The 24,496-nt window shown below is 40.4% G+C and overlaps 1 protein-coding gene and 2 non-coding genes across 4 annotated transcripts; 1 reads left to right on the top strand and 2 right to left on the bottom strand.

Moving 5' to 3' along the window:
* Positions 1–1,642: 1,642 nt before the first annotated feature.
* Positions 1,643–1,714, bottom strand: trnag-ucc (transfer RNA glycine (anticodon UCC)). Its single transcript has one exon. It is a non-coding gene; the product is annotated as a tRNA-Gly (tRNA).
* A 1,662-nt stretch (positions 1,715–3,376) lies between these two features.
* On the bottom strand, positions 3,377–3,448 carry trnag-ucc (transfer RNA glycine (anticodon UCC)). The gene has a single exon. It is a non-coding gene; the product is annotated as a tRNA-Gly (tRNA).
* Positions 3,449–5,334: 1,886 nt separating this feature from the next.
* On the top strand, positions 5,335–22,932 carry cwc22 (CWC22 spliceosome associated protein). Of its 2 annotated transcripts, XM_080290395.1 has the most exons (21): positions 5,335–5,439; positions 6,178–6,234; positions 7,227–7,450; positions 8,546–8,841; positions 9,834–10,088; positions 10,426–10,554; positions 10,887–11,055; positions 12,141–12,194; positions 12,310–12,445; positions 12,793–12,999; positions 13,088–13,150; positions 13,236–13,334; positions 15,728–15,809; positions 16,315–16,375; positions 20,016–20,093; positions 20,568–20,720; positions 20,817–20,944; positions 21,217–21,318; positions 21,616–21,791; positions 22,118–22,518; positions 22,561–22,932. In XM_080290395.1, exons 2-21 carry the CDS (start codon positions 6,180–6,182, stop codon positions 22,690–22,692), a joined length of 3,000 nt encoding a protein of 999 aa, XP_080146521.1. In that variant the 5' UTR covers positions 5,335–5,439; positions 6,178–6,179; the 3' UTR covers positions 22,693–22,932. The 2 variants fall into 2 exon arrangements, with proteins under 2 accessions (XP_080146521.1, XP_080146520.1); XM_080290394.1 differs by having other exon boundaries at positions 22,118–22,932.
* Positions 22,933–24,496: the final 1,564 nt, after the last annotated feature.

Here is a 24,496-nt window from a genome sequence, read left to right as displayed (position 1 = left end):
ACACAGGTCACTTATAACTTACAAGGGACCAAATGGCAATTAACAAACATACCAATCACCTTACACTTCATTGTCATTATGCTCTCAAAGACAACCAAGACTGAGGGAAGGCAAAATCAGTCGGAAAATAACTTCACTACAAAATAATCCATTATGGTAAAGAGTTTATCAAATGAATGAGTAGCACTGCAAAGGTGACTGTGAAGAAAGGATGTATGCACATCATGTATTATTTTGAATTTACCCCCTATGTAGGCACTTGTGTCTTGCGGGGTTATTGACTCAGAGGATGTCCCCGCAGAGATGCCTTCAGCCACAGGGCGCCCACTGTTTTGGCTGAGGGCCAACTGCTCAGCCTCTGTGAGTGGTGGTGGTGGAGGACCCCCACCTGTTTTTCGGGCCTCCGCTTTTTTTCTGTTGGCTATAACGGGTCACATTTGAGCATACAGAGTAAGCAAATATGTACTTGTAATGTGCTCAGATAATTTCAATAAGTGCTTACAGAAGGAAAATTAATGTAGCCTCTAACTGCAATTGATTTACATGGGACAAACAGACCAAGCACTATGGCTCATAATACAATTACACCTTACCTGTTTGGACTATATTTTTATATTTCATTTTTACTTGCTGCCAGGAACGTTTGGGGCCTGTTGGGTTGCACCTGCGCTCACATCACGTCACAAAATAAAATGTATAAAATAACAAATAAAATAACATGTGATAAAATAACGTGTTAAATGGGTGGAAATCCCTAGATCAATGTTTATATTAACACTCACGCATTGACTCTGTCGGCTATGTTTTGCCATGCATGCTCACTTTCTTTTGCAGCTGTGGCTGTGTTACTTTTTTCCGCGGAATTTGCATGTTATCGGCATATGCTGCCATCAGAATTTCGGCCTCAAGCGCTGTGAAATACATTGACCGCGCCTTCTTTCCCTCCGTCTCCATGGTGACTCGCTTAATCTGTGCTCCGCTTATCAGGGCTTTATGTATCCTCGTCCGCGCGCTTCACTTGGGGTTAAAGCAACTCCGCGTTGACTGAACTAATTGTTATCAGCCTTTCTGAAACCGAATATTCCGAGTTGGACAGTTCGGGGTTACTCAACCGTGAGTGTCGTTTTTCACTCTGAGTTTTCCAAACCGGCTTCCTGAAACAGGGCCCTGATCTCAACTCGGATTGTGCTATTTATTAAATACAAAACTAAATGCAGAAAGACCCAAAAATAAGAAACAACTGGAGGAGACTGCAGTAAAGGCTGAGCAGAGCTTCTCAAAGGAAGAAACGCAGCATCTGGTGATATCGAGAGGATTTACTAAAGGACAGATAGTTTTGTTTAAAAGATTGTGTTTAAAAGTATTGATTCAACTTCTTTAATCAAGTAGAAGAAAATCAATAAAATCAGGCTGTGAAATGTAATCTGAGTAGGAAAGTAAAAAGTAGGTCTTTGACAGACATTTCTACCAGCTGTTTCTGTGCAAACTAACTGAACGTCATATTATTTTAATATGATAATTATAAAGTAATACTACTTCAAGGCAACACAAACTTTTTTTAAATTTGAATACCCATTAATTACATACCATCGTATTCTTTCTGATATAAAATTACTTTCTTTCCTCCATCACAAAACAAGGCTGCGATGGCCGGGAATCGAACCCGGGTCAACTGCTTGGAAGGCAGCTATGCTTACCACTATACCACCATCGCTGTAAACACATCTGGAATCAGGCTTCTGTTGAGTCGTCAGTTTATATGGGTGTATACAAACAGCAGGAAGAGAAGAAGCATGACCAAAAATGTGTTTTGTTAGAAACCACAAGATTGTTTATCTTCTGTCAAATCCTACTAATCTTGCAGAGCTCCCTCACCAAAGTTTTGGGTTTTTTTGTTTTTGTTTTTTTTTTGCCTGAATGTGAGGAATTAATTGGGATTCAGCAGGTGGAGGAACTCAAAGGTTGGTTGTAGTGGCTCAGCTCAGAGGGGAAAAGAATCACTACTCAATCATTTCTAATGTGAGCTTCAAGAGATTTTCTTTGCATACAAGCTGCGACCAGGCGTTTAGGTTCAAATCACTTTGATGTCTTAAGGCCTGCAGTGCTGGGGAATTTAAACTTCCCTCAAATATGTTAAACATAAGGTAACGGGCCTGCTGTGAAAATGAAAGGAGTAAAAAGTACAGATATCCATGTTAACATTTAAGGAGTAAAAGTTAGAAGTTATCAGAAAAATAAAAAGTCAACGTGTAGGTACCTGAAAATTCTACTTAAGTACAGTAACTAAGTATTTGTATTTCGTTGCTTCCCACCTCTGATGTCCATGGGTTCTTGACTTCAAGTAGTCATTGACTGCAAAGGATTCCTATCCTTATGTTTAAAATGACGTTAGTCTGTTTAATTTGAGACTGAAACTGGGCGCTGTGTATATAAAAATCGATGTACTTCCTAGGGATGTTAACCTGCTATTGACAATGTGAGTCATTCCCATCACCTGGCCGACAACTGAAACCTCTGTGAGACCTTGCCCCACCCCGCCATCATGTGAGCTGTTGATGTCACATAAATGTGAATAGACTTAAACAGTGGATGCCGTAGACGTGTCCACAAATGCAACACAGGAGGACAAGACTCAGAGGCACACCTGCAACACCTAAGAAAGGACACGCTTCCCAGGATCCCAGTGTTCACATTTTGGACAATGACAATTGGTTTAAGAGAACAGTAAATGAGGCCGTGTATGTCCACTATGATCGACCATCTTTGTGGGTTATGACACCTCCAAAGGGACAGCCCTCCCTAGAAAACTAGACAAAACTAGACAGTTGATCTATAAATGACAAAGCCTCTTGGATGATAAGTGAAACATCCTCAAAATATCTAAAGAAGTCAAATTGCCTTCTTTTTAAGCTCTCAATATTACTGGCCAGTAAGAAGTATTACTCACAGATCATCAGGTTCTGCACACTTAGTAAAACACCTTTTTTCCACCTTAATCTTTCCATGGCCAACTCAATCACCTGATATCAGCTAAGCAGATTGTGCTATTTAGTTATTAAATACAAAACTAAATGCAGAAGGACCCAAAAATAAGAAACAACTGGAGGAGACTGCAGTAAAGGCTGAGCAGAGCTTCTCAAAGGAGGAAACACGGCATCTGGTGATATTGAGAGGATTTACTTAAGCACAAGTACAGATAGTTTTGTTTAAAAAGTACTGATTCAACTTCTCTGCTCAAGTAAAAGAAAATCAATAAAATCTTTTTACAATAAATTGTTATTTTACTTTGAATACCCATTTATTGTATACTATCGTCTTCTTTCTGACATTAAACAGGTTTGTTTTCCTCCCTAATTGCTCTGTCACAAAATGAAGCTGCGATGGCCGGGAATCGAACCCGGGTCAACTGCTTGGAAGGCAGCTATGCTTACCACTATACCACCATCGCTGTAAACACATCTGGAATCAAGCTTCTGTTGAGTCATCAGTTTATATGGGTGTATAAAAACAGCAAGAAGTAAAGAAACATGACCAAAAGTTGGTTTTGTTAGAAACCACAAGATTGTATATCTTCTAATCTTGAAGAGCTCCCTCACCAAAGCACAGGCCTTGGTTGGGAAATAAACAGATGTGGCAAAAGCAAAGACATTCTTTAGTTAAAAATACAGATACTTGTGTTAAAGTTAAGTACCGATCAATTGTTTTACTCAAATAAAAGAAAATCAGTAAAATCAGGCTGTGAAATGTACTCCGTGTAAGAAAGAAAAAACTAGCTCTTTGAAGGACATTTCTACCAGCTACTGTTGTGCAAAGCTAACTAAATCTCATGCTATGTTAATATATAACAGTAAAATAATGTGAACACAACTCAACACATTTTTTGTTTTTTGTTTACCTGAATGTGAGGGACTAAGTGGGATTCAGCAAGTGGAGGAACTCTAATGCTGTGGTTGTAGTGACGTGGCTCAGTTCAGAGGGAAAAAGAATCACTATTCACAATCATTTCTAATGTGAGCTTCAATAGATTTTCCTTGCGTACAAGCTGCGACCAGCTGACCTGCTGCTCTTTGTGAATTTACACAACTGAATCCCACAAAATGTAAGATGTTTCATGAGATATCCTAGTTGACTTCCATTCCCTATTATACCGTCTTTATATACAGTATAAAGTTAGTGGAATTCTGTGAATCAATCATAAACTTACATTTAGATGAATCTCTGCTACCTTTTATGTAACGTAAATATGACCATGAGCACCACAGCCTCTGTGCCCCAGTCACACACACTGTTCTTTACTTTAAATCCCATTACTGCTAGCTAACATGTTTATCCTGCACTCAACTGCTAACACAAAGTTAGTATACTTAAGTTTGTTTTCCTGGACTGTTTCACAACTTCATATCATATACAAAGCTAATATGCCATTCAAAAAAAAAAAGAGGGCATTACATGCAGGTTTTAAAATTTCCACTTTATCAAATACCGCTGAGCAGTACTTGCCTTTTGGTATTCTTCCTGTCTTCTCTTCCTTACATTGCTCTCCATCTCTGAGTGAACTTAACTCTTATTATTTTCTCTGCCAGTTTTACCGTTAGCAAGTGTGTGTTTGCGTGTTGAGCTTTTATAAATTTTGTGTTTGAACTGAAACACGTTACTCCTTTTATGCTCCTCTTTAGTAGTGCTAGCTAGATGCTTAAGTACCGCGGAGACTACGTCATCGTCGGGGGCCTTTTAAACCCGAGCACACTGCTATAAATAACTCAGAAACTATGTGTTTTTTCCTCTTTCATCTCTGTATGCAATAGAGTGATGGATACACCAACAGGGTTGTATTTTATGTGTTATTATTCCCTCCGTTTAGGCTCAAATCGTTTTGATGTCTGAAGGCCTGTGCTGGAGGATATAAACTTCCTTCAAATATTTTAAACATAAGGTTTAAAATATTTATTTAATAGGATTGGGGCCACTGGGAAAAAAAAGTGCGCACGTCTTTTTTTCTTCTTTTCCAGAATTCTGAGGAAAAAAGTCAACTGTTTACAGTTGTTGTCTTGTTTTCAAGCAACTGGCCCGTACTTACTCAATTGTACACACACAAAAGAAGTTTGTGTGTGTACAATTGAGGACATGAAAATTAAAAAACAACAACAAAATGAAACAATAAATGAACAAATTTCATGTGTACAAAAGGCCATGTGTGTTTATTTTATTTTATACACTTTATTTCTTGTGTTACAACTTTATTTATAAATGTTAAATCCTGAAACAAAGTTAAACTGGAAAAGAAAAATAACAACAACAAAAACAGTAAACCAAACTTCACAAGCTGCGTTTATTGTGAAATCCGGAAGCGATCTGTCACCCGGAAGTAATGTTGGTTATTATAGGAAGTTTTCCGCCAGACGAACGACAGTGATTTAAGGAAAGCCGGGAAATTGCATGGTAAGGACATTAAAACCCAAACAAAGCAATTTAGCTGGACAGACCTTCTGTCAAAGTGTTAAGGAAATCAAATCTTAAAGGTTTTAGTGACAGCAAATAGTAGCGAGAAGCTTAGATCGCAGTAGCCGAGACAGCATTAGCACACAAGCTAACTTTAGCTCAGCTTAACACACATGGCGATAAAACTGAGGAGTTGATTTGAAAAGACGTTTTAGTAACGCGTGGTGTTGCCGTTTCAAGAAAACTTCCCAAAATGTGTTTAATCGGCTATTAAGACGTACAAACTTGATCATTTGGTAATATTTACCTCAGGAAATGCCCAGTTATCATATTGTTACCTCTTCCGTCCGTTGGCAATGAAATTTTTTGACTCTCAGTACGGCGATTAAACATTACCAGGAAGTCATCGTCCCTCTTATTTTATCGTTAATCACTTACAAAACGGCTAATATACAGTAAATGTATCCTTTGTTCTGCATTGAGTATTGGTGATTTCATGTAAAGTTTATCTGGAGCAGACTAATGTCAGATCAACAAGTCTGTAAACCGAGTCTTTCGTAGAAATACGTTAATCGTGTCAGAGTACTATGTCAGAAAGTCTCATAAAATCTTATTAACTCATCAACATGTTTTTTTCCTAATGTAACGGGGTTTGTAGAAAAAAATGTTTCTTTAATTGAAACCTGCATTTTTCCTATCAAAGTGAATGTCTTAGTTGTCTTTTTTCCTCCCTTCCAGGTATGGACTCTGCAGACAGAAGTCGAAGTCCCAGTCCTGCACAGAGAGAAAACAGTGGTGAGTAAATGCTGCTGTTAACCCTACACTTAATGTTCTTGTAATAAGAGTCGCTTTAATCTCCATCCGTTATACTTGAGCAATACGGTGCTGCAATCATTAGCTGTCACCTCACAGCAAGAAGGTCCTGGGTTTGAATCCAGCAGCTGGGTCTTTCTGTATATTTTCTCTGTACCCCTTGCTGGGAACTCTGGTGTACTTCCACCCGTTAGACCTGATTTAGATTTCTGCGGTGAACCTTTGTAGCGCTAACGACATAATTTACGTGTTGTGTTTGTGCTGGTACATTAAGTCTAAATTAATGTGTGGGTGTGTGTACATGTTTTTCATTCGGTACCAGTTGATATAAACAAATAAAATACACGGACCTTTTCCCTCCAGTTTTGTAGTGGTCATTTTTTTTAAAGGCAAATATATTTGTCTCAAGTTTTTCATCTTCTTTGTACATTCCTACACGTCCATTTTAAAAGTTTTGGCAATTTCCCATCAGGAATTTGCTGACATTTGTGAGTCCTTATATTGATGCTATAATTATTATCTGTTATGTTGAGATGATGATTGTTATTCTCTCACTGATAAATTCAAAAACTGCAGTGAAAAAGTAGCCTGAAATGCATGAGAAGAATCTATTGGTGCAACATGTAATTAGGTTGCGCTGTAGGGTGCATGGTACGAATGGTAACAGATAGATGTGTGTTTTTGTGGTTAGCTGGTGTCCATTTTATTTGTTTAGTTGTTTGAGTGTCCTTCACCTACGTGGCCACCAGACATATGGATTAACAAGTTTCGCAAAGTTTGCGGTTATGACGTAGCTATTGAATAGTCATAGTCCAAAGCATAGGTCTCCGGTTAGCCCTGTGAGAGACTGGTGACCTGTTCGATGTCTACCCTGCCTTCTGCCCCAAAGTATCCCTAAATTGGGTAAGTGGAAGAAGAAGGATATATTGAATGGATATACTAATACTGCTCTTGATCTGTTTTTCTCTTTGCAGGACCTTCAGAGAATGAGTCTAGTCCAGCATCGGGCAGACCCCAGCAGGCTGGCTCAGTTGAAAGAAGCCCCAATGAGCGACGGTCCCCTCAGCCAAGTCCTGTGGACCGCAGGCCCTCCAGGAGCCCATCCTCAAGCAGTTCAGACAGCAGCAGCAGCAGTGATGAGGATGAACATCATTCATCAGCACTGAGAAAGATTCGAAGCAGCGTGGCTCAGATCAAAGTAAGAAATGTGGCTTTTACTAGTCTGTCACATTTCATAATGTACAGACTACTACGGTAGAAATGGAAGAATCGGGTGCTTTCAGACAGTTACAGAGGGTGAAACATATGCTGAAAGCCTTTTTTTATATTTCTAAATATATATATTGTATATTATAATTCCTCATCAATCAAAAATGTTGAGTTTGGAGTGAGAAACGCCATTAGTAGTAGGTGGAGTAAGTAAGTTGATTTCCCCAACTATACCGAACAATAGTTGAGATTCACGGCAGTAATAAAAATTATCCAGCCAAAACAAGAAATTCAGAAACACCAAAATCTTAAAAAGTTAATGCAGTCAGATGCTTTGGTCAACGGAGTTTAGTGATCCATGTTATGTTTTAGATACTGTCCAAAGAAGAGTTCAGGAACTGACAGTATTTATTCAGTTGGTGTATTTTTGTGTGGAAATGGGAACTGAAGCATTTTGTTACTATTCTTGCCTAAAAGTGATCTTGAATGTCAGAATAGTTTTGAATAAAGTACCTGAAGAAGAGGCTTATTTACTTGATTATGTTGCATTTGAAAATGTGGCTGTGCATTAGTCTGCACGTTGCACAGTAGATTATTCAGGCTGCAGTTCTGGACAGCTGGTGTGAAAAACTGCTTGGTCTGAAGAGATGGTTACCATGAGAACAGGACCCAGTTTAAGCTTGAGGCACCGATGTAAGACACAGTAGCATGTTTAGTGTCAGCTGGCCTGATTTATGAGTGCATCCAGTGAAGAAGACACTGAATAAAGATTTAACTTGTTGACTGACAGAATCACAAATCAAAGAGGACTTTGTTTCCATTACTGTCAGCTTAGACACGAGCTCCCCAGGTGCATACAGGCTTTTACTTGATGCAGGACCTGAGGCAGACCGACTTCACATTGCTGGGTTGTCTCTCTTTTTCAGCTCAACTCAAACTTTTAAAAATGACAGCTTGGTTTTGTGCTGCTCTGGTGTTCTCCGTGTTGTCCAAATCATTCTTGCATTCAGATTGTTCCAAATCATTTTAACACATGAAAACTTAAAAAAAATAATGCTGTCACTGGGCTTATTTGTTGTTCCAGAGATCAAGATCAAGATCCAAAGAGCAAGACAGATCCAGGTCCAAGGAAGAAGATCGGTCCAGATCCAGGGATACGGACAGATCCAGATCCAGAGAGAAAAATAGATCCAGAGAAAGAGACAGAAACAGATCCAGGGAAAAGGACAGATCTACATCTAGAGGGAGGGCGAGATCAAGATCAAGATCCAGAGGACAGGACAGGTCGAGATCCAGAGGAAGAGAGAGGTCGAGGTCAAGAGGACGTGACAGATCCCGATCCAGGGAGAGGGACCGTTATGACAGAAGACGTTATGCACGGTAAAGGCAGCTTTTGTGATTGGCTTGTGTTCATTTTAGCACCGATGTGGCCCTTAGTCCATATGGGTTAACAAGTTATATATATATACATACATACATATTAGGGCTGTACGATATATATCGGATGACGATATAAAAGCATCTATTGTTTCATTTTACACTATCGTTTGTTTCGTGGTGTCACAAAACAAAGTTTACGGCAATATTTTTTCATGGTTTTGATGGTCACTGTAGTGGCTATATTAATTTCTTAAAGTTCTCTCTTTCTCTTATATTTAATATAACCACACTACGGACGGACAAGCGGCTGTTTTTATGCGTTGTCGTTAGCAACAACAACGGTAGCACGTCTGGTTGTTTATTTTCCACATAAACCTTTCACAATAAAGCTCAAGATCCTGTTGAGACATTTCAAAATAAACGGAATAACATGAAAGAGTATGTAGAGTGTTTTTACGGATGAGAAGTAAAAAAGAGCCGCCAGGTGCTAAAAAATAAACCTTAGACTCAAACGTTAGAACAGGCTTTTCCCCGCAGCACGCCGTGTAATAAATGCTCACAAAGAAAACGGTGGCCGTTACAACTTATGTCTAAAAATGTATCGTTTCATGAATCAGTTAAAACACTCGACTACACGACGCCCAGCTGGAAACACTTCACGCATGTCGAGCTGCCCGAGATTCACAGAACTGACAGAAAATGTTAAATTTTTGTGATTTATATTCGATATCGGACGATGGATGTCTTATATCGGGATATGAGATTTTGGTCAGATCGCACAGCCCTATTAGACATTAGATTCCCAGCTGCTTGGCAACTTTTATAAATCCTGCTAAAACGAAAACTTTAAAAATCCAATTCAGCATAACGGTGTTGATATGATTTGGTTTCTCTGGATTAATCAAGTCATATTCAGACCTGAGAGTTTTTTCTTTTAAGGAAAAGTGTTACTTAAATAAGTAACCTGCTCCTTTGTTTCTTCTTTGCTGCAGGGATCGCTATGATGATCGGCGCGATGACAGAGATGGCCGTTTTGACCGACGAGCCAATCGAGAGGCTGATTCAGATCACAGGAGGCGGGGTCGCTCCGCTTCCCCTCTGGCTGACAGGGGACCAGCTGCGGCCAATGAGCCGCCAGTCAAAAAGAAAAAGGAGGAGCTTGATCCAATCCTGACGAGGACTGGGGGCGCTTATATTCCTCCCGCTAAGCTGCGCTTGATGCAGCAGCAAATCACTGACAAGAGCAGGTAAGAGAGCATTTCAGTACTTTAATCCTATACACTAAGATTAGAAAGTGTCACTGGAAGCTGCAGTCCAAGTCCAGGTGTGAATGTTTTGAAATGTTTATACACTAGAAGTGTTCAAACACTTTTTTTCTTTTTATTCTGTTGTGATACTTGGACACATCACCATGTCAAACTATAAACTGTTCCTGCACCTAACTGCATAACAGACAGTAGTAAAACAAATCAGATTAGTTGCATTCATTACAAATGTACCTGCAGTAAAACTGCAGTTTAAAAAAAAAAAAGCTGTTTATTTAAAGAACTGCATGTAATTGATGACACCCTGTCTGTTATACAGCCTGGCCTATCAGAGGATGAGCTGGGAAGCTCTAAAGAAGTCCATCAACGGTCTTATCAACAAAGTCAACGTATCCAACATTATCAACATCATCCAGGAGCTGCTGCAGGAAAATATCGTCAGGGGAAGGTGAACACACACACACACACACACACACACACACACACACACACACACACACACACACACACACACACACACACCAATGAGACGTCAGTGTTAGATTTTCAATGACCTTTGAAGTCAAATGGAGTTTGTTGTATCTGTCGGATGAGAGTGAAAATGCATTCATTCGTGTACATTTTACGATAAGGCTTTGTGCAGCAGAGGCCTGTAATTTTTGCACAGACATCAAACACCTTATTAGCTTCAAGTTTCCAGATTAGCGTGATTGATTAAAGAGAGTGAAAAAAGACCTTCGTGACTGACGCACTCCCCGTAACTGCTTCTTTGCCTGTCAGGGGACTGCTGGCTCGCTCGATACTGCAGGCTCAGACGGCCTCTCCCATTTTCACTCATGTCTACGCTGCTGTCGTTGCCATCATCAACTCAAAGTTCCCTCAGATCGGAGAGCTGATCCTTAAACGTCTCATCCTGACTTTCAGGAGAAGCTACCGCCGCAACCTCAAGGTACCCATCTGTCTGTCGCCGTTGATTAGTGATCCACAAACAGTGATAGTGAAGTGTTACTGTCACACGTAGACGCCCAGATACTTATAACATCTGAACATTGAAGTCCAGGACTAGTAAACAAGATCATCTGACCAATACACACTGCAGCACTTTAGAAACTTATTGAGGCTGGATGACCCTGTGCGCAGTCTGTTTAACTTCCAAAGGCTCACTTTTGTGTTTTGAAGGACGGTGACTTTAGGAAAATTACAGCAGAAGACAAAACATTAATAACACCTAACAGTCATCTTCATGTCATTCTTCTCATAAAGACAAAGAATAAGATGCCTCCAAATGATGCACCTGTCATTCTGGTATTAAAAATATAACTTTTTATATCTTGCCACTGCTAAACACAGTGACTCATGAATAGCATATCATATATAAATCACAGATGCTGCATGTGGAGGAGATGATCTGATTAGATATTAGAGCACCTTGCTGCTTTCATTTGCATATTAATGACTAAAATTGATTACTTTGGAAACTTCTGTCTACAGTATTATAACAAACAGCAAGCGCTGTGAGCATGTGTGTTATGGTGGGACATGAGGCAGTTCAAATGTCTGTTTGACCTTCATCAGTTGGACTTTGCATATTCTACTTTTTATGCTTGTTTTTGCGTATTACTGGAGTAAGAGGCTAAAAATAGGCCTCCTTTTCTGTTTATTAATTTGAGAATAGGTTTTGAATGAGAATCAGTCTGAATCTAAAAGTCCTTTCTCAAGTGACAGAGGTGGAAATGTTCCAATTTGAGCAGACTGATGCCGCATGTGTCCAAATTACTGAGATAAAAAAGAAACTGGATCTAAATAAGAGAAATAACTGGCAGTGCTGGAAGCTTGTGAACGCAGTCCAGAGTGTGTTTCTACCTGCTGTGGATAATTTTAGTATGATCTCTTGAAGGCTTGAACAATCTGTACAAAATTAAATTGTCTGTAACAAATACAGGCAGAAATGTCTTTTTTATGACACTGATATTAAATGTGTTTGAGTAATTATCAGCAGTAGTCATGCATTAAAATCTTCATCTTGTTTTCTAGCAACAGTGCCTGACCGCGTCGAAGTTCGTGGCTCATCTCATCAACCAGAACGTGGTAGGTCCCGATTTCAAAGTTAAATACTGACCGAGGGCTCGAGGGTTGACGTCCAGATTCTAATTGGGTGCGTGCTTTTTCTGTCCCTTTCTGCTCTGATGTCACTCGCCTTCAGGCCCACGAGGTTTTGTGTCTGGAGATGCTCACTCTGCTGCTCGAGCGTCCAACTGATGACAGTGTGGAGGTCGCCATTTCCTTCTTGAAGGAATGTGGTCTCAAGCTGACCGAAGTGTCCCCTCGAGGAATCAACGGTACGCTGAAGCAGCAGCTTTATAACTGTCTCTTTCTTCATGGTGGGAGGTGATGGTGTAGGCTGAGCTCTTTAATTAGAACAACAAATGATAACAACTTAAAACTTTAAATTGCAGCCATTTCAAACATGGCTGAGCCCTGAAAACTGGAGAATTTACTTTTGCCTTTGTGATTTCACACAAAAAAGTGGCGTTTTCTTGCTTCATTACAACAGTATTAACTGCTAAGAGACTTTATTTCTCCTCGCGTTGTCATCTCTTTTCTCTTGAAATACTTGTGAGAATTAATTTTTCTGAATTTCAGAATTCAGAAAGTTTATGCACATTCTCCCTGTTTCTCTTTCCAGCCATATTTGAGCGTCTTAGGAATGTCCTCCATGAGTCGACCATTGACAAAAGGGTCCAGTACATGATAGAGGTGATGTTTGCTATCAGGAAGGATGGTTTCAAAGATCATCCAGTAATCCCAGAAGGCCTGGATCTGGTGGATGAGGATGACCAGTTCACTCACATGCTGCCGCTAGATGACGAATACAACCCCGAGGACATCCTCAGTAAGACCTGAGGGAGAGTGGGAGGAAGGGAGGAGTCATGGGACTTTTCAGAAATGTTTACACAGTCTTTGTGTGTTTGTTCACTTAGATGTATTTAAGATGGATCCAGACTTCCTGGAGAATGAGGAAAAATATAAAACTCTTAAAAGAGGTAAGAAATCATCACACTCTGAACTGTCCAATCACCTGTCTGCTCGTTTACAGCTTAACCAAAGTTTGATGGTGCATCATTTCAGATATCCTGGATGAGGGTAGCAGCGATTCAGGGGAGGAGGGAGATGGCAGTGATGATGACGACGATGATGAGGAAGATGAGAATGAGGAGGAAGGAGATGGTGAGACAAATACGTTAATCTGCTGAGGCTTAAACACTTGGCCTGTGAAAACAGTTGTATTGATATCTGATAAAATAACACAGTGATATTTATTTTAAACATCACAAATAATAAATAGTTAGACTAAAGACTTTTTTGAGAGATGGTATCATGAAATAACCCCCAAGTCTGTTCCATAATAAATTATTTTTACATTTTCAGAAATATAATTTATAAGCTTGAAAATGGAGGGAGATTCTGACTCCAGGGCTGTAAGCAAAGACAAATATCTAGGGCAATATAGCTTGATGTTCAGCCCAGATTCAGCTTTAGTGTAACCAGCTAACAGAACTGTTGTACTGAGGATCTTTCTGTAATTTCCAATTATCTGTCATGCCTTGGACAGTCCAGATTATTTTCACTTTTAAGGCTTTTTTTCTCCAAACACAGCAGAGCTCTGTAAAAGGAGTTGGCCAGCTTGCTGAGAAATTTGTTTGGAGTTTTTTGCCTCCAGACTTTCATCGAATGGCTCATTACCTCTTGGAATATTTAAAACAATTAGCTGCCAGTAAAAGCAGCGGAGTAATTTTAATACATTTTTTTCCTGTGACTGCATTACACTAAAAGCATTAGCACTAACTAAATATAGTTCTGAGTACAGCAGCTACAGGAGAACGGACAGTAAAGCATTTAAAAACATAACATCAATGAGTCAATGAGCATTTTAGGCGCTGCTATGCTGTCGTTTTTTTCCTGCCCAGGAGTGACTATATCTAAACAAGAGTGTGCTAGCAACCTTCATCCATAAACTGTATGGGTGTTACACAAACAGAAATACCTGCTAGTTAATTTGGTTAAATTAATTTCAGCTCCGATTAGCAAAAGTTGTTAAAAGAAAGCAAACTGCAGCTGACTATCAAACTGAAGAACCAGACCACAAATTTTTAGCCTGGACTTTATCCAAATGTATGAGTTACAAAAATAATACGTAACCTATATATGAACCGTTATTATACCACACTGTAAATATGTTGTTTTCATGTGTGAATGTGGCCATTTTAACATGAGTCACTGACTCACTTTTGGTGGCACCTTTGATGTAACTAATACCGTTACATCAAGACAAGTAATAAGCAAGTAATTACTAAGTTTGAGTATTATTAAAAGTAGGGCTGCCACAAACGATTATTTTGATAGTCGACTAGTCACCGATTATTTTTGCGATTAGTCGACTAATCAGATCATCATCCATTGGACATACAGCGTACAGCTTATTGCACCAGCAGCATCTGGTCTTATATAACTATCATTAGCTTACAGCTTGAAGTGTTTGTGCTAACTAAAAATAAAGACAAGATGGTAGTTTATTAATTTTTAATGAAATTTGCAGATTGTTTCGGTGAAGTTTAATAAACTCCTTGCTTTCTAAAATATAACAGGACACCGGAGTATATTCTCCAGCGTCTCACACTTCTGATAATCAGCTGTCTGCTTGACAGTTTTAGCTGTGCAAAAACTATAACTTTAATCTCAGCCAAACCGATTTACTCAGGAACAAATAAAATACTAAAGAAAGCCAAACAATAACATTTTTAAGTTATCTAAGTGACTTATATATATGTTTAACCTGACTAGCGAAAGACGGCGGTGGGTTTGAAAACGATTTGCCGGGAGTCCGGTGTTCTCACGGCTCTAGTTAGCCTTGCCCCCGCCTAGCTAACGAGCTAGTGGGTAACAGATCTCCGAAAACGTCGGAGCGCTTTTGAAAATATGTGGTGTCTTGATAAACTGAGCAGATATTTGAGGTTTACACAGCTACATTCTTGCCTGAAAATATGTTAAACGTTTATTTTGTGACCCAGAAAGAATAATAAGAGTAAAGTTAAAACTAACTAGCTACCGCCATTGTTGACAACTGCGCTGGGCTGCGCTATGAATTCTGGGACACAGCTTCTTCTTCTTCGGGGTTTAACGGCAGCTGGCATCCTTGTACATGCAGTGCTGCCATCTTCTGTTTCAGTCCGTTATTACACTCTTAAATCCTACTACTCATTCCTGCGTCCTTTGTGATCTTACAAAGCTTCAAACGATGCGTCGACTATTAAATTAGTCGTCGACGATTTTAATAGTCGACATAATCGTGACTAGTCGACTAATCGTGGCAGCCCTAATTAAAAGTGAAGTGCATGCTGTGTGACCCCAATTAAACTAGATTACTTGCATCATTGGTTCATGTAAATCCTATATTGCACTAATGAACGATAATTACTCAGGTGACATTTCATTAAGAACTGATTGTGTTTACATTGAACTATTTTGATTTTTAAACATTTTTCCTGTTCTGATTTTAACACATTTAACACATCCAATCAGCTCCCTTTTAAAGATGACCTTTGTGTTTGTCTCCCTCTAAGACGAGAAAGTCACCATCTTTGATAAGACAGAAGTCAACCTGGTTGCTTTCAGAAGAACCATCTACCTCGCTATCCAGTCCAGGTACACAAACACGGTGGAACACACTCCTAAAAATACACATTCATACAGTGAGTGACGTAGTTTTCTCTGCGGGTGTTGGCAGTTATTTACAGCTCCCACTATATTTGATGGAGTTGGACTGATAATTAAGGCTGTGCATGCGTGTGTGCGTGCGTGCGTGTGCGTGCGTGTGTCTTTCTGAGGACCTGTTTGAATTTAAAACCTTAGGAGGGAGGACTCTGACTAATCCTCCCTTCAAAAAGCCTGTTCAAGGCTGGTTAAGAGTTTAGTGCTAGGAAATGTATTAGGCCACAGAGTGCGCTCACAAAGACAGCTATAGAAACCTGTGTATGAGCATCCTCGTTACCATGGTTTCACTGAAGAACGGTTCACAAGCTTGGACAACAGGATGAAAAAGTGAAGCCGATTGATTAAACGACACAAACAGAAACACACCAGCATGAGCTCACAATTGTACACCTGTGATCGATTGTTTGATTGATTAATAGATTGATTGTTTTTGCAGCTTGGACTTTGAGGAGTGTGCTCACAAACTGATTAAGATGGATTTCCCGGAAAGCCAAACGGTGAGTCCACAAACAGACTTACACTGAAAACGCACAATTGTAAAGTTTCATCGCTGTGAGTTTGTCCACAGAGGATTAATCTAAAACTATCGTGATACTGAAGTTTGGGTGAAAACTTGGCGTGCATCCTTTGATGGCTAGCTGTTGAACACTCAGCTAGCCATCAAAAATGAGAATTGAGCTGAAACCGTGGGGTTTTGCACCGTCAAAGGCAGCCGCGGGTTTCTTTCTATAATACTGGACTTTTTTTTTTTCTACGAGGGTTTGAACTAGAGCTGGGCGATATGAGATTTTTTCATATCACGATATGTTTTTTTCATTTCAGGCGATAACGATATCTATCACGATATAAGCCAAATAACTATATTTGTAAGATTTAAATGTGCCGTTGCTCACAAGTAAAATGTGAAATAATCAGCAGCTTGTTTTTATTTAAATATTTATTTCCCATAATAAGTTCAACAGGGTAGATGTACTTAAGGAACATGAGACTTTTTCAGATAAATAAAGGCAAATATTGCAAACTACACAAAAGGCAGCCGCTAAAGCGTTTAAGTTTCAAAATAGAACAAACGAAACAGACTAAATTGTCAATTCCACTTAGAAACAAAATATTAATTCTAAAAATAAATCTTAGTTTGTTTTACAGAAGAACAGACAAAACTGACTAACTTTTGTCAATATCAAATAAACTGAGAACTAAAAGGAAATTCTCAATCTCTCCTTGTTGTATAGCTGAGCTTTTCAAACAGTTTTAACAGTTACTTTAGTCTGACAAAAGCCGAATGACGAATTAGCGCTTCCAGTCAGAGACTGAGGCTACGTCCACACGTACACGGGTATTTTTGAAAACGGAGATTTTCCGTTTTCGTTTAAAAAAATAATCCGTCCACACATAAAGGCAGAAATGAAGGAAAACGCTGCTATGAACATGCCAAAGCAGCAGGTGGCGCTAGATTCCTAACCGTGCAGAAATGTTGGCCAATCAGAAGTCTAGAAGCCTCGGTGGGAAAAAGTAAACAAAGCTGGGGCATAGAAGCAGAACAGAGTCGTATGTGTGGACGGACAGTAACTGTGTGTATATGTAAGCATTTAAACACTGCAGAGAGTAGAATTAACAGTATTGTAGAAATTCATTTCACCGAAACAATAACGTGGCGCACAGTGTGACGCATGCACCACTTTATTGTATTTCCAGACTTGCTTTCGGCACAATTTACAGTGCACGCTACTCTGTTTTTTGTCAGACTTGAAATAGCCGAAATACCTTCACACTACGGAACTTCTATGGCTCTTCCGTTCGACAATCTCTCCGGCATTGGAACCATCATCTGTTTTCTCTTTGGTCACGCTCGGTTGATTTTTCTAGTCGGCACACTCATTTCCTCCATTACGCGCTGGCTGCTTCCCAAACAAACACACGTGCGGCTTGGCACTTGTGCTGTACGTAACAAGTCACGCGACGTGACGCTGCGGCTGTGATTGGTTCGGCTCTGCGCTACTTAATTTGGATTGGCTGACCTGTTTTTTTTTTTTTTTTTTTTAAGAGGACAAGAGCGGCGAGGTCTATCGCGATAGTTTAATTTCTCTATCGAGTAAAAGTTATATCGCGATACATATCGTTATCGTTCTATCGCCCAGCTCTAGTTTGAACTTTGTGTTTAAATAAGAGAGAAAAGTGTGAAAATGTTCATGCCTGTCAGAAAAATGTTTAAAGTGTGTAGTGAGGGGTTTTACAGCCTTAAAACATCTATAATAATTGTAAAAAGAAAAAAATAAGTTGGCCACTTTGTGGATTTCACCTATCGCGGGTTAATTTTGGAACGCAACTCGAGGGACCACTGTAATCGTTTTTGTGTTCCTGTAATGGAGGTTGAGCTGATAATTACGTGTAGTAGGTTTCATAGGGTGACAGGTGCAGGTCAGCTGTGTGTGTGGATGTGGTGAGAAACTCTTACAGAGGACAATCAGCTGTGTGTGTGTTTGTTTGTATCACTGTCACAACCAGTGTTTTGGTGGTCGAAACCTGTAAGAGACTGAAAAAGAAGCGTCTCGTTCTGTTAGTCATGTAATGAAAGTGATGACAGTGTGTTTATATGTACTTGTGTCTTAGGCAGCATTCTTGTCTTTTATTGTTTTAATAGTAAGAAGCTGGACATGAGATTGAACCTGACAGCATCAAGGAGCTTTTGATGGTAGTTAACATACTGTAGATGGTATACAGTCCAAAGGTTGAAAAATTACCTTTTGTTTGGCTGCCTTTGGTCCAGTGTTAAAGATTGTTATTTTCAGTCAGCCTACCAGCCTAAGAATGTTAATACTTTGAAACTTGACGAATGTGGTTTGCTCCCCTTTCCACCAAAAGTATATTTTTGGCATGCAGGCTGAAATGTTCGATCTCATATCCAGAGTAAGGTGAAGGTGAAACGTGACTGAGCTGCTGATGGAATATAAGTCTGGACCTAAACTAACCGAGATATTAAGCACTGACTCAGTTCACTGTTGAAGAAAAAAACATATTTCCATTCAATTTCACAGCTTTCATGGCAGAATTAGAAGTCTAAAGGCATCATTTGTAAATTGATCTGAACAAAAACCCAGATGATAATTCTCAGCTGGTCTGTGTTGTTTACATCGTGGTGGATTAGTAGGGCAGTCTCTAGAACTGCATTACTAGCAGGCCATACAGGTGTAAGAACCACTATAGGAGGTAAACGTAATTTTTGAAACCCTATAAATAAGCATTTGTTCCCTTACAATGGCTTAAATGCAGCATGACAGCCTAACCCCACTCACTCACAAGCTCTGATGCTACATGGAGAGAGACACTGCACCATTTCACACTGCTAAAGTGTGTGTTTTGTTAATCAGGAAAGGAAAGCTGTAATTTGTATGACGGGAAGTCTGGAACAAAGAGGAGGTGCTGTTCTGGTGAGACAGAGGAGAGAAAAAGGCATAAAAATATCTACACTGCCTAAGAGCACGCTGGAAAAGTGGTAGCAGATGAAACTAAACAAAATTTCACTAATGGGGTGGCTGTAGCTCAGGTGGCAGAGCAGGTCAGCCACTAATCAGAAGGTCGGTGGTTCGATCCCAGGCTGCATCCTGGCTGCATGCCAAATATCCTTGGGCAAGATACTAACCCCGTGTTTGCCTACTGGTGGTGGTCAGAGGGCCCGGTGGCGCCTGTGTCCGGCAGCCTCGCCTCTGTCAGTGCGCCCCAGGGCAGCTGTGGCTACAATGTAGCTTGCTATCGCCAGTGTGTGAATGTGTGTGTGAATGGGTGGATGACTGAATGTAGTGTAAAGCGCTTTGGGGTCCTATGGACTAGAAAAGCGCTATACAAATGCAGGCCATTTAATGAAAATCATCCAGCAATAAAACACTTACAGTAATGTAACGAGTTGTTATTGACGGATGTTATCTTTAGATGTGTCTCCTCTGTGTCTCTGAAACAGTGCGGTCATAAATAATAAGAAACATCAGAGTGCACAGAGACCTTCTGACTACACTATCAAAAGTCTACAAATGTTAAATGAACTCCTAATAGGACCACTGACAGCTTGGCCGCAGCCTGCAAGTTGATGTGACTGCCGTAGTTTGACTGTAGTTAATGAAAGAGTTGTGTTTGTATGAACAGAAGGAGCTGTGCAACATGATCCTGGACTGCTGCGCTCAGCAGAGGACCTACGAGAAGTTTTTTGGCCTGCTGGCTGGGGTGAGACACACACACACACACACACACACACACACACACACACACACACACACACTCTTCATCTCCACAATCGTGCGAACAGTGGTGCTTTAGGGAAACCTGCTTCAAAGAGTCGGTTGTTTTCCATCTTCCCTTCATAGATATTTGTTAGGTATTTCTATTCTCTGCACGATGAATGTCACCATTTCACTGAGGTGCATATAAATCTTGTTGTGCACTTTTTAAAAGAAAAGAACAACTAAAAGGAAGTGCTCAAGCTTTTTATGTTTATTGGCCATGTGTCATGTTTACCTCAGATCTTTTTTGTTATTGTTATCTTAAGTTTCACTGTAATTAATTTAACTAAAGAGATCATTCAACCTGATTTTGATGCGAAGCACTGCTTCTATCTGTTAACTGTGTGTGTGTGTGTGTGTGTGTGTGTGTGTGTGTGTGTGTGTGTGTGTGTGTGTGTGTGTGTGTGTGTGTGTGTAGAGGTTCTGTCTCTTGAAGAAGGAGTACATGGAGAGTTTCGAGGCGATATTTTCGGAGCAGTATGACACGATTCACCGACTGGAGACCAACAAACTGAGGAACGTGGCGCGACTGTTCGCTCACCTGCTCTACACAGATTCTGTGCCGTGGAGTGTAAGGACACAAAAAAAGATCCTCCCCAGCGTGACCATGAAACTCATTCCACTCTGGTTAGACCGTCTCTCTGTCTTTTGAATGTGTCTCACACAGGTGTTGGAGTGCATCAAGATGAGCGAGGACACCACAACGTCGTCCAGCAGGATCTTTGTAAAGATCCTATTCCAAGAGCTCTGTGCCTACATGGGTCTGCCAAAACTTAACCAGAGGCTGAAAGACCAGTACGAAAACCCACACTCCCACCACAGCCACGCACAACACTCAAACTGTACTTTACTAAAGCTGCTGCAGAGGCAGCCAAAGTTTTTACTCAGAAAACATTTAAATGTTAATGATATAGTCGAGTGAGGTAATAAATCAAATTTAAGGAAACGTAATTAGAAAAATGCGACTTCTTGCTCTTACTTGGCTATTGTTGCTCCTAGTGATAATTAAAGAGCCCGTAAATGAAGTAGGACGTAACAATAAATCATGACCTCTGCGTGTGTTACAGGACCCTGCAGCCGTTCTTTGAAGGTCTCTTTCCTCGTGATAATCCCAGAAACACTCGCTTCGCCATCAACTTCTTCACTTCTATTGGACTGGGAGGACTCACGTAAGGGCCACACTTCAAGAAACAGCATAAACACAGAAACATGGCTGTCACATTTTTTTACAAACAGAATCAGAAAACTTTTAGCTTAACTGTGTTAGGTTTGGAATAAACTGCACTGTAAAGTGCTTTCCTAATATATGCAATAAATAATGGTTGTTTATTCTGTTAAATTCTGCTGGCCTCAAAGTGTGGGACTCTCGCTGCATCTAAAATGTCATTGGATGATGAATGTAGCAGTTTACGTTCACACAGAAACACTGAACTCTCACATTTCTCCCACATCGTTTTCTCTCCTAGTGATGAGCTGAGGGAACATTTGAAAAACGCGCCAAAGATGATCATGACTCAGAACCAGGAAGTCGAATCATCGGACTCCTCGACATCGTCCTCGTCTTCTTCTTCGTCAGATTCCTCCTCCTCCGACTCATCCAGCGAGTCAGATTCAGACTCGTCAGACTCCTCGAGCAGCTCGGGTACGCCTGACTGAAACCTAAAGATTTACTTTCAGAAAATCACATTATTTCACTTTTATACGCAGGCACATTGTGTTATTGTCAGTTTGTTGTTCTAGCTCACAGCAGTGCTGCAGTAGTTGGGAGGTTTAATATTGTAACATTAATATAATATTCCTGTTATAAAACAACGTAGTCAGGAGTGTCTCCTTCTGTTTTATTAAACCCATGTTTGTGTTCAGTTGAATGTCTGAATTTTTACAGTTTTTCATTTATGTGAGCTGCTGCTTCAGAAAAGACAACGTGTGATTTGTTTGTTTTTTTTCTTTCTACTTTTTGTCCTCCAGACTCGGACTCTAAACACAGGAAGCAGAAGAAGAGGAAAGGACAAAGTGATGAGGGGAGGAAGAAAACGAGAGAGAAGGACAAGAAGAAGAAATCTTCAGACAAGAAGCGAGCTGGACGCGGAGCAGACAAAGATGAGGACAGCGACAGCGAGAAGCGGGCGAAGAAAGACGACAGGGGGCGCGCACATGACCCGGAGGGGCGTGAACGCGACGGCGCCCGGCGGAACAGACGAGACGACAGATCGGAAGAGGAGGAGGAAGCGGCGGTGGAGGACAGGAGACGAAAAACGGACAGGCAAAGAGATGACGGACGGGAGAGAGACAGAGGGAGGGAGAGAGAGAGGGAGAGAGAGAATGAGGCAGAGAGAGAGAGGGAGCGAGCGAGGGAGAGAGAGAATGAGGCAGAGAGGGAGAGGGAGCGAGCGAGGGAGAGAGAGAATGAGGCAGAGAGGGAGAGGGAGCGCGAGAAGCAGCGGGAGAGAGAAAGGGAGAGGGATAGGGAGAGGGACAAAGAGAGGAATAAAGAGAACAGAGACCGGAACAGAGAGAGAGATGAGAGGAGGAGGAGGAGATAAGTCTTCATCGCGGGAGCAGTGATGGACTAATGACTTTAAGTCTTTTCCCTCTGTGACCCCTCTGTGACCCCTCTGTGACCCCTCTGTGACCCCTCTGTACCTCAGCCCAAACTGTGGTGCTGTGGATCTGACCCCATTCTCCATTCTGTCTGTTTATTATTGATTTTTTTTGTTTTTAATGAAATACTTAATGAAAAAAAAGCCCATTAAAGTTGCATTCGATGTTTTTTATAACCTGTACCTGTTTGAACTCTTTTGACTTGTGACCCATCGCTCAACACTTTTACTGTCCTCATTTTTTCACTCTCAAAACGCAAAAGACCAAACTATGTTTTCTCTGTGCTGCCGTGCACGTTTGCAGGTCAATCTCATAACTAGCACAACAGGATTGATGAAGCATTTACACACGTTCTAGCCCTCGGAGCAAACGAAACCTCAGTAACACCGAGAGCACTGAGGGCTTTTTTATTTTACTTTATTTCATTCGTCTTTTTTTTTTTAGCTGACATGTAACCTGTTATAAAAAGAAAAAGGCAACAGAACCAAACGTTTTTTAAGAGGGAGAGCAGTATTTGTGTTTACAATAAACATCTCCCTCTCGTATTGTCAGCTCACAACATGCTGATGTTTGCACTTCTCCACAAGCAGCAACAGTCTCTGAACTTTCCTGTCGTACCAGACTGCTTTCTCCTCCCTGCATTCATCCATATTATCCACCTGTGAAGGCACACGCTCAGAAAGAAATAGTTTTAATAAATGAACAGGAAAGATCCTTTTCTATTCATTCTGTCTGTGATGTGTGGGTCACTTTTTCCAGATGTCTAAAATGCGCACGCGTCACATCAAATAGTTATTTTGCAAAATTTGCAGCGTCAGTCTCCAGGGTAAAATATCTCAAGAGCTATTTGAGAGTTTGACATCCAGGCTGTAGACATTGTGCTTTTCTGATAGATCTCACCTCAGGGCCTGGTGGCTCCACAGTTAAAGTATCATGATGATCTCTGTGTCTAACTTTGATAAACCCTTAAGTTTGCCCCTACGGTGTGATAACGTCAGAACATACTCTGCTTTGTTTTTACCGCTAAATCAAAATCGAGTTTAACAAAATATATCAACAGCGTTGGTGACACCAGCATTAGGATGTTTATCCAGTATCAGCTGAAGCCTTGCATGGTGGTACTTTTGGTCTCGCCCTTCTGGGGAGACACAGGATGCTACATGTCATCAGCACTGCTGTGTGCTGCTTGTCAGCAAGATATTACAAAAAGGTGAAGCAAGGGCAAAAGATCTAATTGTAAGTTTCTTTCTTTAAAAGTTTGACCTCGGTGCTATGTGGAGTCTTGTGGTGGAATTTGAAATTGTCTACAGCACTGTAGGACTTTTCATTGAGGAAGTCTGTACTGTGCTGATAGACGGACATAAATGCAATATATAATTGCATTTTACAATTTTTTAAATTATTGTAATATTTCTGTTGCCACAGTTACCGGCTGTAGATAAAACATGCGCATATCTCACATGTGTGAAAAGTGAAGTAATGTGTAAAAGTGCCTTAAGGCTACAGTCTTCTAACAGCCAGCAGGGGGCGACTGGTCTGATTGCAAAAGATGTTTGAGTGACCACAAATCTATGAGGAAACGATGACCCTACTTCTCACCTGTAAACATCTTCCCAATGAGCTTATGCTAATAATCACTAGATTTCTAGCTTTATTTGATATTGCATGAGGTTCATTTAGCAAATTATGAGAATAATTTAGAGTAAAACTAAAAAAGACAATTCAGCGCTGGACTATTGGATCTTT

The sequence above is a fragment of the Astatotilapia calliptera genome, chromosome 16 (assembly GCF_964374335.1).
Source record: "Astatotilapia calliptera chromosome 16, fAstCal68.1, whole genome shotgun sequence".
Classification (NCBI taxonomy): Eukaryota; Metazoa; Chordata; class Actinopteri; order Cichliformes; family Cichlidae; genus Astatotilapia; species Astatotilapia calliptera.
The sequence above is the reverse complement of the archived record's forward strand: the minus strand, read 5'-3'. Positions and strand labels throughout refer to the sequence as shown.

Coding starts and splice junctions, on each gene's coding strand:
- cwc22 (XM_080290394.1), top strand. CDS start 6,180: ATGGACTCTGCAGACAGAAGTCGAAGTCCCAGTCCTGCACAGAGAGAA. Junction 13,151..13,235: donor ATATAAAACTCTTAAAAGAG/GTAAGAAATCAT, acceptor GCATCATTTCAG/ATATCCTGGATGAGGGTAGC. Junction 20,945..21,216: donor AACCAGAGGCTGAAAGACCA/GTACGAAAACCC, acceptor CGTGTGTTACAG/GACCCTGCAGCCGTTCTTTG.